Source organism: Centruroides sculpturatus, unplaced genomic scaffold (genome assembly GCF_000671375.1).
Source record: "Centruroides sculpturatus isolate CEXI.00-Female unplaced genomic scaffold, Cexi_2.0 scaffold113, whole genome shotgun sequence".
Classification (NCBI taxonomy): Eukaryota; Metazoa; Arthropoda; class Arachnida; order Scorpiones; family Buthidae; genus Centruroides; species Centruroides sculpturatus.
In genome coordinates this window covers 514446-527605 of record NW_019385770.1, presented here as the reverse complement: position 1 = coordinate 527605, position 13160 = coordinate 514446, and the positions used below count along the sequence as shown (strand labels likewise).

Below are 13160 nucleotides of genomic sequence, written 5' to 3'. Positions count from 1 at the left end.
CGAACCCATAATGGGCTTGCAAAAAGAGGCCCTCTTAGTGCCCACAGGGCGGAAAGAGAGAAAAAAAAGGCGTTAAAGATGTGGAGAAAACCCGGAAAACTTTTACGTCGATATTTTACATTATTGAAAATAGCGAAATATTTCTTTTAGAAAAAATTGCTTTTCTATGAAATTCTAAATCCAACATTCCTAGAAAGTAAAAACGAATAGAATATTTAAGCTTTTCTTGTTTATTAAAAAATTTAGAAAATGTTTTATTCTGATTTCTAAAAAATCTTTTTTTCATGTAATAATATACATTTAGCTTCAAGTAAAACAGTTGTGATGGGAAACACTCTGTTACGGTATTTGGAATTACATCTGCTTGCTTCAAAAGGAAATGAATCCACCAGTTATTGTTCATGTTATGCCTTATAGTTTTATTGTTAATATAATGTTTAAGAATAGTAAATGATAAGGAAGAGAAATAGTAAAAATATTATTGTTAAAGAAAGTAAATTTTTATATTTTGATTTTCCAAATTATAAAAAAATGAAACAAACTAAAATATAATGCGTAGGACTTTATATTAAGACAATAGACGTAATGTGCATAAATGTGTACATTGTTCGTGTATGTATATAAGTCTATCTAGTACCGATGGCGTGCCTGGTGGGGATTGGTTGGGTCAGGACACCCAAATTTTAGCGTAAAATTGTTGGATATATCTAATTTTTGTGANCACCAGTTATTGTTCATGTTATGCCTTATAGTTTTATTGTTAATATAATGTTTAAGAATAGTAAATGATAAGGAAGAGAAATAGTAAAAATATTATTGTTAAAGAAAGTAAATTTTTATATTTTGATTTTCCGAATTATAAAAAAAAAGAAAGAAACTAAATTATAATGCGTAGGACTTTATATTATGACAATAGACGTAATGTGCATAAATGTGTACATTGTTCGTGTCTATATATAGATCTATCTAGTACCGATGGCGTGCCTGGTGGGGATTGGTTGGGTCAGGACATCCAAATTTTAGCGTAAAATTGTTGGATATATCTAATTTTTGTGATGTTATTTTGAACTCAGCGCCACATGAAGTTAGAATGTTAATTAACCGATGATATTTAACAATGCAAGTGCAGATATCGAAAGTTAAGATGAAAGTCACTTCATCTTAGATACCTTTTTCACTGAATCTAAAATACACACATATTCTTTAAAATATCACAAATTTATCAATAATTAAATGTAAAGTAGAACGTTCATTTCTCTCACACTTGATTTTTGAAATATGAAGACCCTAAAAATTTTTTACCAGACACGCCAATCCTACTATCTATAGTAGGCTTTACATATTTGTAAATAGTCTAACTGTTCATGTGTTATAAATGACCTAGAGATCAAATATTTATTTATAATTTATTATTAATTTATAATTTTTCCAGTTGGTGCCGATAGCACTTCTTTGTTCTGTTTTTTCACCAAGTTTCATAATAACATGAAACTTCGTTAGAAAACTTATCGCGAGGAGTTATGAATCAAACAATTATGGATGCTAAAAATTTCTTTGTTGGTAATAAATGTAATTCCGAATTTCTCATGACCATATTGAAAATATTGCTATATTAATGTTTTTTTTTTTTTTTTTTTAACTCTTTTCGTCCTGTGGGCACCAAGAGGTCTCTTTTTAATAAGCCCATTATGGGTTTGGCCAGGCCCACAATGGGTCGGCCTAGTGAGAGATGGGACCCGACATATCCAGACGGACCATCCGGATTGATCCTGGATCCCCAGAGCTGTAGATTTCCTTGCCACCTTGACCGCTCGACCATCCGGCCGTCGCAGTTTTAATGTTGTAGTATGGGAGGAGGTATTGTCATGATGGAAAAACACTCTGTTCTGCTTACCAGGCTTTAGGACATAGTTTGATAACATAGACCTCAACAATTGATTTCATAATGCTGTCAATAAATTTGTGCATTGGACAGGGGAGAGGAATTTCTACATCCAGTGAAACCTCTGATGCTTTTTTCAAAATTTCCCTTATTCTCGACAGTCCATTCATCCAGCACATTTACTCCTAACATAACAGATTCTTCTGTCCACATTGGTATAACCCAGATAGATTCAGTCCTTATCAACTGTGACCGTATATTCGCGCTTCTACCCAGAGAGGTGGTTCTCTTAGAGCTTTCTTGAACTAGTGTTGCAGTTCTTCTTATGCTTTGTAGTCAGTTTGTGTACTTACAGATTACAACTTCATATCATCATGTACAATATTGTAGACAGAGGAAAGACTCAGGCAACACTTTCTTGATGGCCTCCTTGGTACAAACTGGATGGGGCTTCTTGATCATTGCACCCTTCTGCATTAGCCGCCACTTGTCTTGCTAGACCTACTTTGTTGGTCTAGCAAGACAAGTGGCGGCTAATGGGCTCTACAAACCATGGATTGTGAAACACATAGTTCTGGTTTTTCAATGTTTTCACTATGGCTCTGGATGAATATCCTTCTTTGGAAAAGCCGATGATCCGACCATGTATCTCTAAATTCAACGTTGTTCGTGGCATTTTCTGCTTCAGGAACTCGTGTACATCAATTCCAAAAAAACAGACAATAATCTATCATGAAAAGTTAGTTAAATGACTGCATACACATAATTACAGTTGGTGCGAATTTCAAAGACGAGTAAAATAAAGGTGAACTCCATCTATATTAGCTAAAGTTTCTGTAAAGTCTTAAGGCAGTGTTTTCAATATATTTTTAACGGTGGCACCCCAACTTGATAATTTATTTCTTGCAGCACTTCTATTTTAGCAATGTAGAGTATTGTATTTTTCATTTCTTTTAGTAAGAAGTATTATGGCGCATAATAATGTTATTTAATTATTTCATGAAATATTTTGAAATCATTGAAAAATGTAGTCAATTTAAGTGTTTTTGGGTGATAAAACTACAGTATCAAAGATTACAGTATATCATCTGCTAATTTAAGTTGATAAACTGTTGACTTAACATTTTGTATATAAAACAAGTTATATAAAATTGATATTTATAAACCTAACAAGGAAAAGTATTGGAATCGTGTCAAATATGACCCTTCGAGCTTTTGAAAATTGCCATGTTTCCAGATCTCCTGACCCAAAAAAGTAAAAATAAATAAAATAAAATAAAATAAAATTTTGTGTGCGTGTTGTCTTCTCCTTTAATATCTCAAGATATGGTAATGACTAAGAAACGAAATTTGCCACAATATTTTGTATGTAAGTGCCATTGGTGCTATTAAATTTTGGTGGTTAAAGGTCAAAGTAGGGAGATAAAGGGGACCTTGCATCATATTTCGAGAGGGGTCGGGCTTAATGTAGATTTTATTCATTACTAGCTTACCGGTCACGCATTGCTGCGATCTCAGAAGAAACGAAATTCAAGCAAACTCGTTATAAAAAAATTCAATTTATATTTTATAATTTTTATTGAAACTTATTACTATTATATTATATTATTGTTATTATTAATTTTCATCGGGAAAACATTTCAAAGTGTCGTTTCAATTCTATTTATTTATTGGAGTGCTTGTGGATACATGATATTTTTTTGTTTTTCCGTCTGGTGCGTACACGAATAAATCAGAAGGTTTTCCGACGCGTGAACAGGCCACATACAGTTGTACTGTACATGTGAGAAGCACGGATTCTCCAAATCTAGCCCACACACATGCAGCGATTGTCAGAAGTGCGATATTCCCCATTTTTATATATATTTTTTTAATCCTTTACAATTTTAATTATTTAATTGTTCCTTCCTCTCTTCCTTGGCATGTTGTGAAATTTCTGATAGTTGGATAATAAACCGTTTTATTGTAATTTGTTTTTTTAAATTATTTTGAGTTGATATTAAAATTTGGAAAAGGGGGGATCCCTAGACCGGTAAAATAGGCGAATTTTCTCCTACAACTTCGGTTGTTGTTCTGTGTACGTACAGTAAAGGTTTTAACAAACTTGAAGCGAATACATAATTAGCAAAAAAAAGTTGAAATAAAGTGATTAAACAAAAATTATTACAAATATCGTAAATAACAGTTCACAAATGCATATATAGAGATATTTTTTGAACGGGGGAAATGGTCTTCACAATTTGAAATCGATCGAACACACAGTGTAAACGCGCGCCATCTATCGTAGGATAAATGCACTATGCCAGAAACTTTTGCAGGAGTGTATTAAAAAACTTCCCAAAGTTTCATGAACGGTGTGGTAATGCATAAAGGACGAACAGACAACAGACATACATTCATTTTTATATATATAGATTAGCATTTACAATTTTTTATAAAATTCATCCGTATCTTCAAAATTAAGCTTTTTGCCATTTTGTGATGATTAATAATATAAAATACCTGTATATATAACAATATTATAATAAATATAACAAAATCTCATAACAGATGGCGCCACACCTAATTTTTAGTTATTAATAGTATAATTTAATTAATAATATAAAAGTTATTTTTTAAAATAGAATCTTAACAGCCGGGAAAGTTACTCAACTCGTTGCTGGATTACTTAATTTACGGATTATTATTTACTATATACATTATTAATTACTAATAATTTGAATTTTTACAAAACAAACAGTTATAAATTCACAGACTGATTTAAATCTTTCGGGAATCAGATCCTAATCGGACAATTAGTGTAATTACAAATAAATTTGCTTAACACTAACGCACTCTAACTTTTTAACTAAATGAGAAGTTAACATAAGCTGCTAAGTGTAAGTATTTAAAACAAGAAAAAAAAAACAATAGTTTGAATCAGCACTCATTTTCAGTCTGCTGGAAACTACGCTCAAAATTTCAAAATTCAAAACTTTTGCCAAGTTGTGAAGTGGGAAAAAAGGGAGCAAAAAGTGTTTTTTGACCACTTTTTCCCAAAGTGGGCAAAAGAAATTTTCGATAACCAAATTTAGTACCTTGGGTTAGGGCCCAGTAGGCCCATTCATAAATTTAGCATTTTTTTTTTTTTTACAAAGTACAAAAAAGTAATTAATCTAAACTTTTACTTTAGCTTCTTGGTGGAACTCTTATAGGATGTATGATGTGGGTTTTGGCTACTTCCACTGCTGTACATCGTTTTTTTAAGGGTACTTTGGTAAGTTTGCAATTTTTTCAAGTTGGTTTTATTTAATGCTTTATATAGCTATATACACATATATATATTTTTTTATTTTAAAACAGATCTTTACATATGTTGTGTTGATACTTGGATCATTTCTTTTCTTGAATGGTAAGTATCCTTATAGTTTTATGAACTGTAAACAATAGTATACAAAACACTATTTTATATTTTAAACTATTTATATTAGAATGATAAATAATACATTTTATTATGTATTATTTATCATTCTAATATAAATCACATAAAAGCATTTTATTATAAACTTTATAAACATAAAAGCATTTTATATATAAACTTTTATCACATAAAAGCATTTTATTTTTGTTAAAAATAACAAAAAGAAAATAATGAAATTATCAACATTGTAAAATATACTTAGTGTAAATAGTGATACTATTTTTTAACATTGCATAAAAATCACATTGCATGGATAAAAACAGAGAGATTTTGCTATTAAATCTTATTGAATGTTTTGATGTGAGTTACAAAGTTCTATATGTGTATGAAGTTGTAGTTCTATAAAAGGAATCACCAGATTTTTGGGAAGAAAATCTGGGACACAATGAGTTCTTTACAAAAGATACTGGAATGTTCAATTCTAGGACATGCAATATATGTGTATTTTTACTCTACCAGTTTCAGAAATACATTTAAAATGCAGAAAAAGAAAAAAACACTTTATTGTAAGAATAGTTTTTTAAAATAAAGTCATCATGATGCTAGATGGCAGTTGGAAAACATTTGAGACAATCCTAGAAAACCACGACATCTGGCAACCTTAGTTATAGGAAATGTGATGAACATATTAGATTGGATTTTATTGTTTCATTGACTTGTGCTTCTTACAATAATAAATGTATATTTCGCCAAAATTTAATAAATATTTTTCAGTTACTTTCAGTTAATTGTGGAGAAATCGGTTAATATATACTTTTTTCATTATTTTGATCTGTAAATAAATTTTCAATTTAAAATCTTGTAATGAAAGTAAATCTATATAAAAATACAGCATGTTAAAGAATGATACTTAAAAAAATAAAACTTAACAATATTTTTATGATACTTGCTAACTTTTACTTTTATATCATTGTGCCGAACTGCTTGGGCATTCTTCTCCAAGGGATGAATTCTATTTGTATCTACTTTAAATCCTAAGAACATTACATAAGTACTATCTCTAAGAGATAGTACACATTAGGTGTTTTGAAGCATGCGTTTTGGTAACGCGCATTTTAAAGAACCAAGAAGTCCGCATAGGTATAAACATGCAAATGCGCGTACAGATTTTGGTTAGAATGCACGTTGCACAGGCGTGAGCTGTGCGCTTTGAGATACAAGCGCCACCATTTTGTTGTACATTTGATCGCGCGCTTTCGGGTAGAGTGGATGCACGTTGGCCGAAATGGAGAACGATCATTTCAATACCTATCTATTTATTGATGAAATCCAAAAGAGACAGCCATTTGGGACATGGAGAGTCCTGAAGAAATTGAGTCTCTTAAAATTGTTGACTCACCAGTAATATCCACTTTTATAATATGGAGTAAGTCATCAAATGATTTTATAAACATTCTAAAATAATTAAAACACTTGGGTTCATATTGTCTTAGTTTTGGATACAACGTCACAAACATTCCATGTGTCAGTCTATCCCGTAATATTGGGTGCGCCCAAAATTCTCTTTGCCTCTGCTGTCATCTTTTATAGCGATGATAGAGGAGACATAAGCAATCACATCCACGTCCATTTCCAAACTGAGCCAGTGCGCATGCCCTACTAACGGTCGTCGATCACCGAGCTAAACACTTGTTAGCAGTGTACACACCATGTGTTTAGCTCAGCGTTCGACGACCGTTAGTACCTGATAGTTAGTACCATTGCCTGATACACTAACGATACCTGATAGGTGAGGTACTAACAGTTTTTTTTTTTCCTCTAAATTATCTTCAGAATCACAAAAAAATTCCATTATTTCCTCCCAATTTCATTTCTTTAGTACCCTATTTTTGTAATCAGGACTCTCCATGTCCCAAATGGCTGGTCTCTTTTGTATTTCATCAATAAATAGATCAGTATCGAAATGATCATTCTCCATTTCGGCCAATGTGCGTCCACCTCTACCCGAAAGCATTCGATCGAATGTACAGGTACAGTACAACAAAAATGGTGGCGCATGTATGTCAAAGCATGCAGCTGACACCTGCACAATGCGTGTTCTAACCAAAATCTATCAACGTGCGTTTGGCCAGAAGCACCATTTGTGTGTGTATACCTATGTGGAATTCTTGATTCTTTAAAACATGCGTTGCCAAAGTGTGTGCTTCAAAATGCCTAATGTGTACTATCTCTCAACATACACTCTAGTGAGGTGCTGAAGTTGCAATTCATTGCAATTTTTCATAGTTCTGCGACATAGTAGTTGATACTCTCTCCTGGTTTTTGTGATCTCTGGTTAAATTTGAATGATTCAATGATTTCATTAGAGCTATCAAGAATGTTAAGTACTTCATTGTAGTTAACTTGTGTCGTTTCTTTCGGGGCTATGAGTGTTACTACAAGTTTGTATAGAGTTTCACCGCACACCATAAGAAATAGAGCACACTTATCTTGGTCATTTTCAATCTGGTTTGCCTTCAAGCAAAAATTAAAGCAGTCCTTATAAGTTTTCCATTGGTTGTCCACCTTGAATGGTTCGAATGAACTCCACTGGTTGACGTTCCTGGGATTGTCATTTCTGACTTTTGATCTCAGATTGTAATTTCAGCTGGTAAGTCTCTATTTTAATCCTCGTTGCCAATTTTATATCAATTTTGTTTTCGTCTGTTTCACATAAAAACATATAGTTAATTAACAATTAACTTTATTCACTCTCGGATACAACTGACTGGGGTGACGACTACACAAGGACTCTCTCAGACAAACAAAAAGTATGTTGGAATTTCCACCTTTGACTTGATCAAGTTACAACAATCTCAGTAACTGTTAGGAATCCAAACATGTTTGTATGAGATTTTTTGCTTAGAATCATTTATGTTATCATCTCCATGAATATTGCAGATTCCTCCTGGATCATCCTGTTTATTTCTTTAATGTTCAAATCGGTTTGATTTTATTAATTGAAAAACTAATACTTAATCATTTTTTCATGTTAAGTTGATTAACAGTAAAAATATTTTTCTATTTAATCAATTTTTATTTATACTTTTTGTATAAATAAGTATAAAAGAAATTATATAAATAGAATTATTGAAAAAAGTGAATATGATGATTGTTATGTAATGTCTTTGTTTAACTATTTCTAAATTTCTTTCAGGAAAGATCTCATTAATATTGTTTGGTATCAATATTGAAAATTATAGTCTGATATTTTATTGGATCTATATGAAATTAAACTATTAAAAAGTTTAATAAAATAGTTGAAACTAAGTCAGATTACTTTATATTTGCCATCTTTTAATAATTTTATTATTTCAAAATAATTTATTTAAATTATATATCTTTTAAAAATTATTCATAGTTTGATTCAAAGTAAGCTGATGATTGTAAACAGCTAGTGAAAACAATAGTTCTATACACTACCTGACACTTTTAAGAGCCAGAATATGAAATACTGTATATTGATTATTTTTAATATCAACAATTTATATTCAAAATTGTTTTTATGTTGTTACATTGAATGTGTTTTCTTAATTTTGTTTGTTTATTTAATAATAATATAAAAAGTTTTTTGAAAAAAATATTTATTAGTTTGCATTTTAATATTATTACCTGATTTTTTCTTATCTATTGCATCAATATGCTCAGTTTCAGATATAGTAAAAATATTCTAAAGTGTGTTCTCATGTAACTAATGAAATACTGATTGTTTGTTTGGATGTATTTCATGTCATTACTTTATGATTTATGTCAATTCTCAAAATATACTTTGTTGATAAAGTGAACTGAATTATTGACAGTGTATTAGTTTCTTTGACTAAGATGCTAAATGATGATTTTCTCTTTTAAAGATAACAAAATTAAAAGATGGGAACCCAAAAATGCTATAACAGAAATTGTTTTGATTAAACAATAACTGATTGGTACATGAAAACATATTTATGCTGTAATAAACCTATTCTGAAAGATTTTCTTTATTTACAATAGCTTATGGCAGCATGTAGTGCCCCCTCTCAATACTAGAGGGCATACTCCCAGAAACCTACTTCTGGGAGCTATAAATTAGTGGGCCCAAGAAATGTGAATTATTCTTCTTTTGGCTCGTCCCTCATTGTTATTTACATACCGATCTCTACATTTGTACAGATCACCTATGTTACAATCTCATATTGTGTGTAAATTTTCAATGTAATAAAGAGAATATAATTGTACTTAAGTCATTCAGGTGTTCCTTGACTATACTTAACAAGCTCACCTGCAAGCTTGTTGCATTTTCAAAACACATTGACAAAGTTGGAACTGGGATAAACTTTCAAAACAATCAAGAACCTTTAAAATCCATTAATACAATTTTAAAGGTTCTTAATTGTTTGTGATTCGTTCCAGTAATTCAGTAATAAGCTAGTTTTTAACTATTCACACTTTTCCAGCAGATAATTTATTCAGCAAAAATGTTTTTGACTTATTTCATAAGTCAAAAACATTTTTTTTATTTTATTTTAAAAATCCTTTATCTTTGGGGATCCTTGGGCACTTATCTTTCATATACACTCGACCTCCTATAACACTGTTGATGATTCTTTTTTATATGAATTCCATGTTGTATGAGTCACTTAGATTTTACAATTACGTGTGCCATTCACAGCTTGGCACACATATTTGTAAAATCTAAGTGACTCGTACAACATGGAATTCATATAAAAAAGAATTATCAACAGTGTTATAGGGGGTCAACTGTACAGTAGAATCTCATTTTAACAGATTGAAGAACAATAGATTTCTTGGAATAATGGATTTTTCAACAGGTCTTGCCAAACCAATGTAATTTCACCTCTTTTTAACAGATCTGTAACTTGGAATAATTGAGGTTTTCTAGCCCCATCTACTGTAAACATGTTTTTTTTTAATGTTTAATTAATGTTTGGGTGTTTCCTGGTACTAAATTATAAAAGATCACACAGAACAAAATAAACACATGATCATTATAGTTCGCATTGCTAACATTGCAACTGTGTGTCAGCATCCTACTATAGCTCATTGATTAATGGTGGGAAACTACTTTGGCTTGAAACTTCCAGACATGTGGGTGTCTGCAGCAAAGGTTCATGGCAGCTTGGGACTATCACATCATGAAATCATACCATCATGCTTGTTTAACAGTAACATTTTGTGCTGATGATGCCACCAAAAGTAGCCCAGAAACACATGGCATAAGGTACTGTATGGTCTTGTAACATACAGTACATGTTTCTATAGAATAAAGGATAGAGATCTCAAAAGACTAAATAATTTCAAGCATAAATATCTTTTATATGCAGGTGGTTAAAAAATGGAAATTTTTTTCGAATGACTGATATTTCCCTGGGTATGTGAGAAATCCATTGTTCATGGTTTGATGGACTCTTGGAATAATGGATGATTTTTAGCATACCCAGTGATCCATTAAAACGAGATTCTAATGTATGCATTTGTAAGATGTTCTATCATAACTTGTTTAATATCAGCATGATATGTGTATAATAATAAGTTATATAACAATTATTCAATTTTTTATTATAGATTATAAGATAAAATTCTAAAGACATTTTCAATAATTATAATTACTATAGTAAAAATTATCTGTTTAATATTTATAGGTCTTCTTGGGTGGATTGGCTCCTACAGAAGAGGAAGTTGCTTGCTAAAATTGGTATGATAATTTTTTAATTTAACCAAAATTGATATATAATAAGCAATCAAATAAATAAACAATTATAGGTGTAATTTTAATTTTGCTACTGTAAATTATGAAATATGCATAGTCTACATATATTTACATATTTATTTATTTATTTATATTTTTGAAATTACAAAAGTATTTTACATTTTACAAATATATATTACATTTTGTGTTGTAATTTGGTAATTATGATAGCTCTGGCCAGAGTGCATTGGAAGTTCAAAAAGTTAATTAGCATAGTTTTAGCATTGTAGGTATATTGACACATGTGAGTAAGGTTGCTACATTTTGATTTTCCAAAGTAAGGATGATGCTAATGCATGCATAGAGGATCCAAAGCAGTAGCCCTGAATTTAATGTGCTGCAGGTGAAAAGTTTTCAAGGAATGTCTTGTGACATCTTGAAAAACTCTTTTCATAAGCTTCCATATGATATAGTTGAGAATCTTTTATATTAATTAATAAAATATAAATTTAATTATAATTATTAAATTTGTCACGAGATGGGTCATAACATCTACCTCTAGGCCAAATTACTTAACATTTAATTATTAATAGTAGCATTAATATGGTTTGATATAATCTGGCAATTGTTCTTTAATCTAATAATTGAGTTTACAGATATTTATATATGGCTGTTCAAAGATAAATAGTATAAAAGTTACCAGCAGATGATGAATTTTTTTATATATTTTTACTATTTGATTATTTACATTTAGTTAATTTAAAGAATTTGAAACTCAAGTTTTTAATTTTTTATAAATTGATTATTCAATTTTAATTTTTCCAAATTTTTGCAATGTTACTTTAAAACATTGCAAAAGTAAATATTAAAAAATTGTATAAATACTGTATGTATAAATAAGAGAACTCTAATTAAACTTAATCACTATTGAAATAATAAACCTGTCAGTAGATATATTAATTGCAGTTAATATTTTTTTAAAGATTTATTATTTAAATACTATATTTTGTGTAAATATTTTCAATTTTAGATTTCTTGCAATAAGGGATGATATTGCAAAATTTGAATTAAAAATTTAAAAAACCAAAATTAAAAATATTCTAAGACATCTAGAAACATTTTCAGTTTCTTTTATTTTTATGCAAAAATGCATTTAGACTTTATTCTGTTAACAATTCATTTACTACAGAAATTATTATTAAATATCTCATAATCATGACAAATTTGTTTTCAAATTCTGGAAGTTTAAGAATTTGTATAACTTGTATAATTTGCATAGTTGTAAAATTAAATTCAATTTTGCTTTATTTAGATTTATATTGAAACATTTTTCATTATTTTAAATTTCAGTTCTTAATATTTTCTTTGCTCACAATTTCTTGTGAGATTGGTGGTATCATTGCTCTTAATATAATGAAGATGAAAGTAAGTTGTTTGATTTAATTTAATTTAATTAGAAATTTTTCAAACAAAATTTGTTTGAATTACTGTATATAATTGAAGTAATCTGTGATAGAATATTAGTAAATTTAAGATCTGAAAGTAAGTCTAACTTAGTGTAAATGAAAATTTTATTCTAATGAGTTTCCATCATTTTCTAAAATATTTTAGATGACAGATATACTTCAAACAGCTTGGATGGAAATAAATCAAAATACAAGAAATGTGATTCAAGAACATGTAAGCTAATTAGTTTAATATAATTAAAGAAAAATTTCATTTTATAATGCTGATAATTATTTTAATCTTTTTTATTACAGTTTGTTTGTTGTGGATTTGTTGGACCTCAAGAATTTGCTGATACAAATGATCCTATAGATGACAGTTGTTATTATAAAGTATTAGAAGGACAAAATATATCTGTAGTTGGATTGCGGCAATTGAACAGAGTAAGGTTTTTTAATAATTATTAAAAATTTTCTGATTAATGTCATATATATACATAGTTTACATTTCTGAAATATTTTTATACTAGCAGACCCCGCCATGCGTTGTTGTGGCTCAAAATGTATCTATTATAAATTTATAACACTTCCCCCGTGGGGGGAAATTTTTCGAAAAATTTCTTCTTAGTGTACATTCTCTTGACGTACCCTATTAAAACGCAAACAAAAACCCGCATCTAAAATAGTATAAATAGAAGCAGAGTTCTTTAC

At 29.8% G+C, this 13160-nt stretch overlaps 1 protein-coding gene across 3 annotated transcripts in view; it reads left to right on the top strand.

Moving 5' to 3' along the window:
• LOC111641961 (tetraspanin-9-like) overlaps window positions 1-13160 on the top strand; it is a 51932-nt gene that overhangs the window by 11560 nt on the left and 27212 nt on the right. The window contains exons 1-7 of one of the 3 annotated variants that reach the window (XM_023388215.1): window positions 4615-4682; window positions 5055-5138; window positions 5225-5273; window positions 10958-11010; window positions 12355-12429; window positions 12616-12684; window positions 12765-12893. In XM_023388215.1, the coding sequence (XP_023243983.1) occupies window positions 5082-5138; window positions 5225-5273; window positions 10958-11010; window positions 12355-12429; window positions 12616-12684; window positions 12765-12893 (432 nt within the window). In that variant the 5' untranslated portion in view covers window positions 4615-4682; window positions 5055-5081. Of the gene's footprint in view, window positions 1-4614; window positions 4762-5054; window positions 5139-5224; window positions 5274-10957; window positions 11011-12354; window positions 12430-12615; window positions 12685-12764; window positions 12894-13160 lie in introns of those variants that run through there. The other 2 variants (XM_023388214.1, XM_023388213.1) reach the window with 2 other exon arrangements.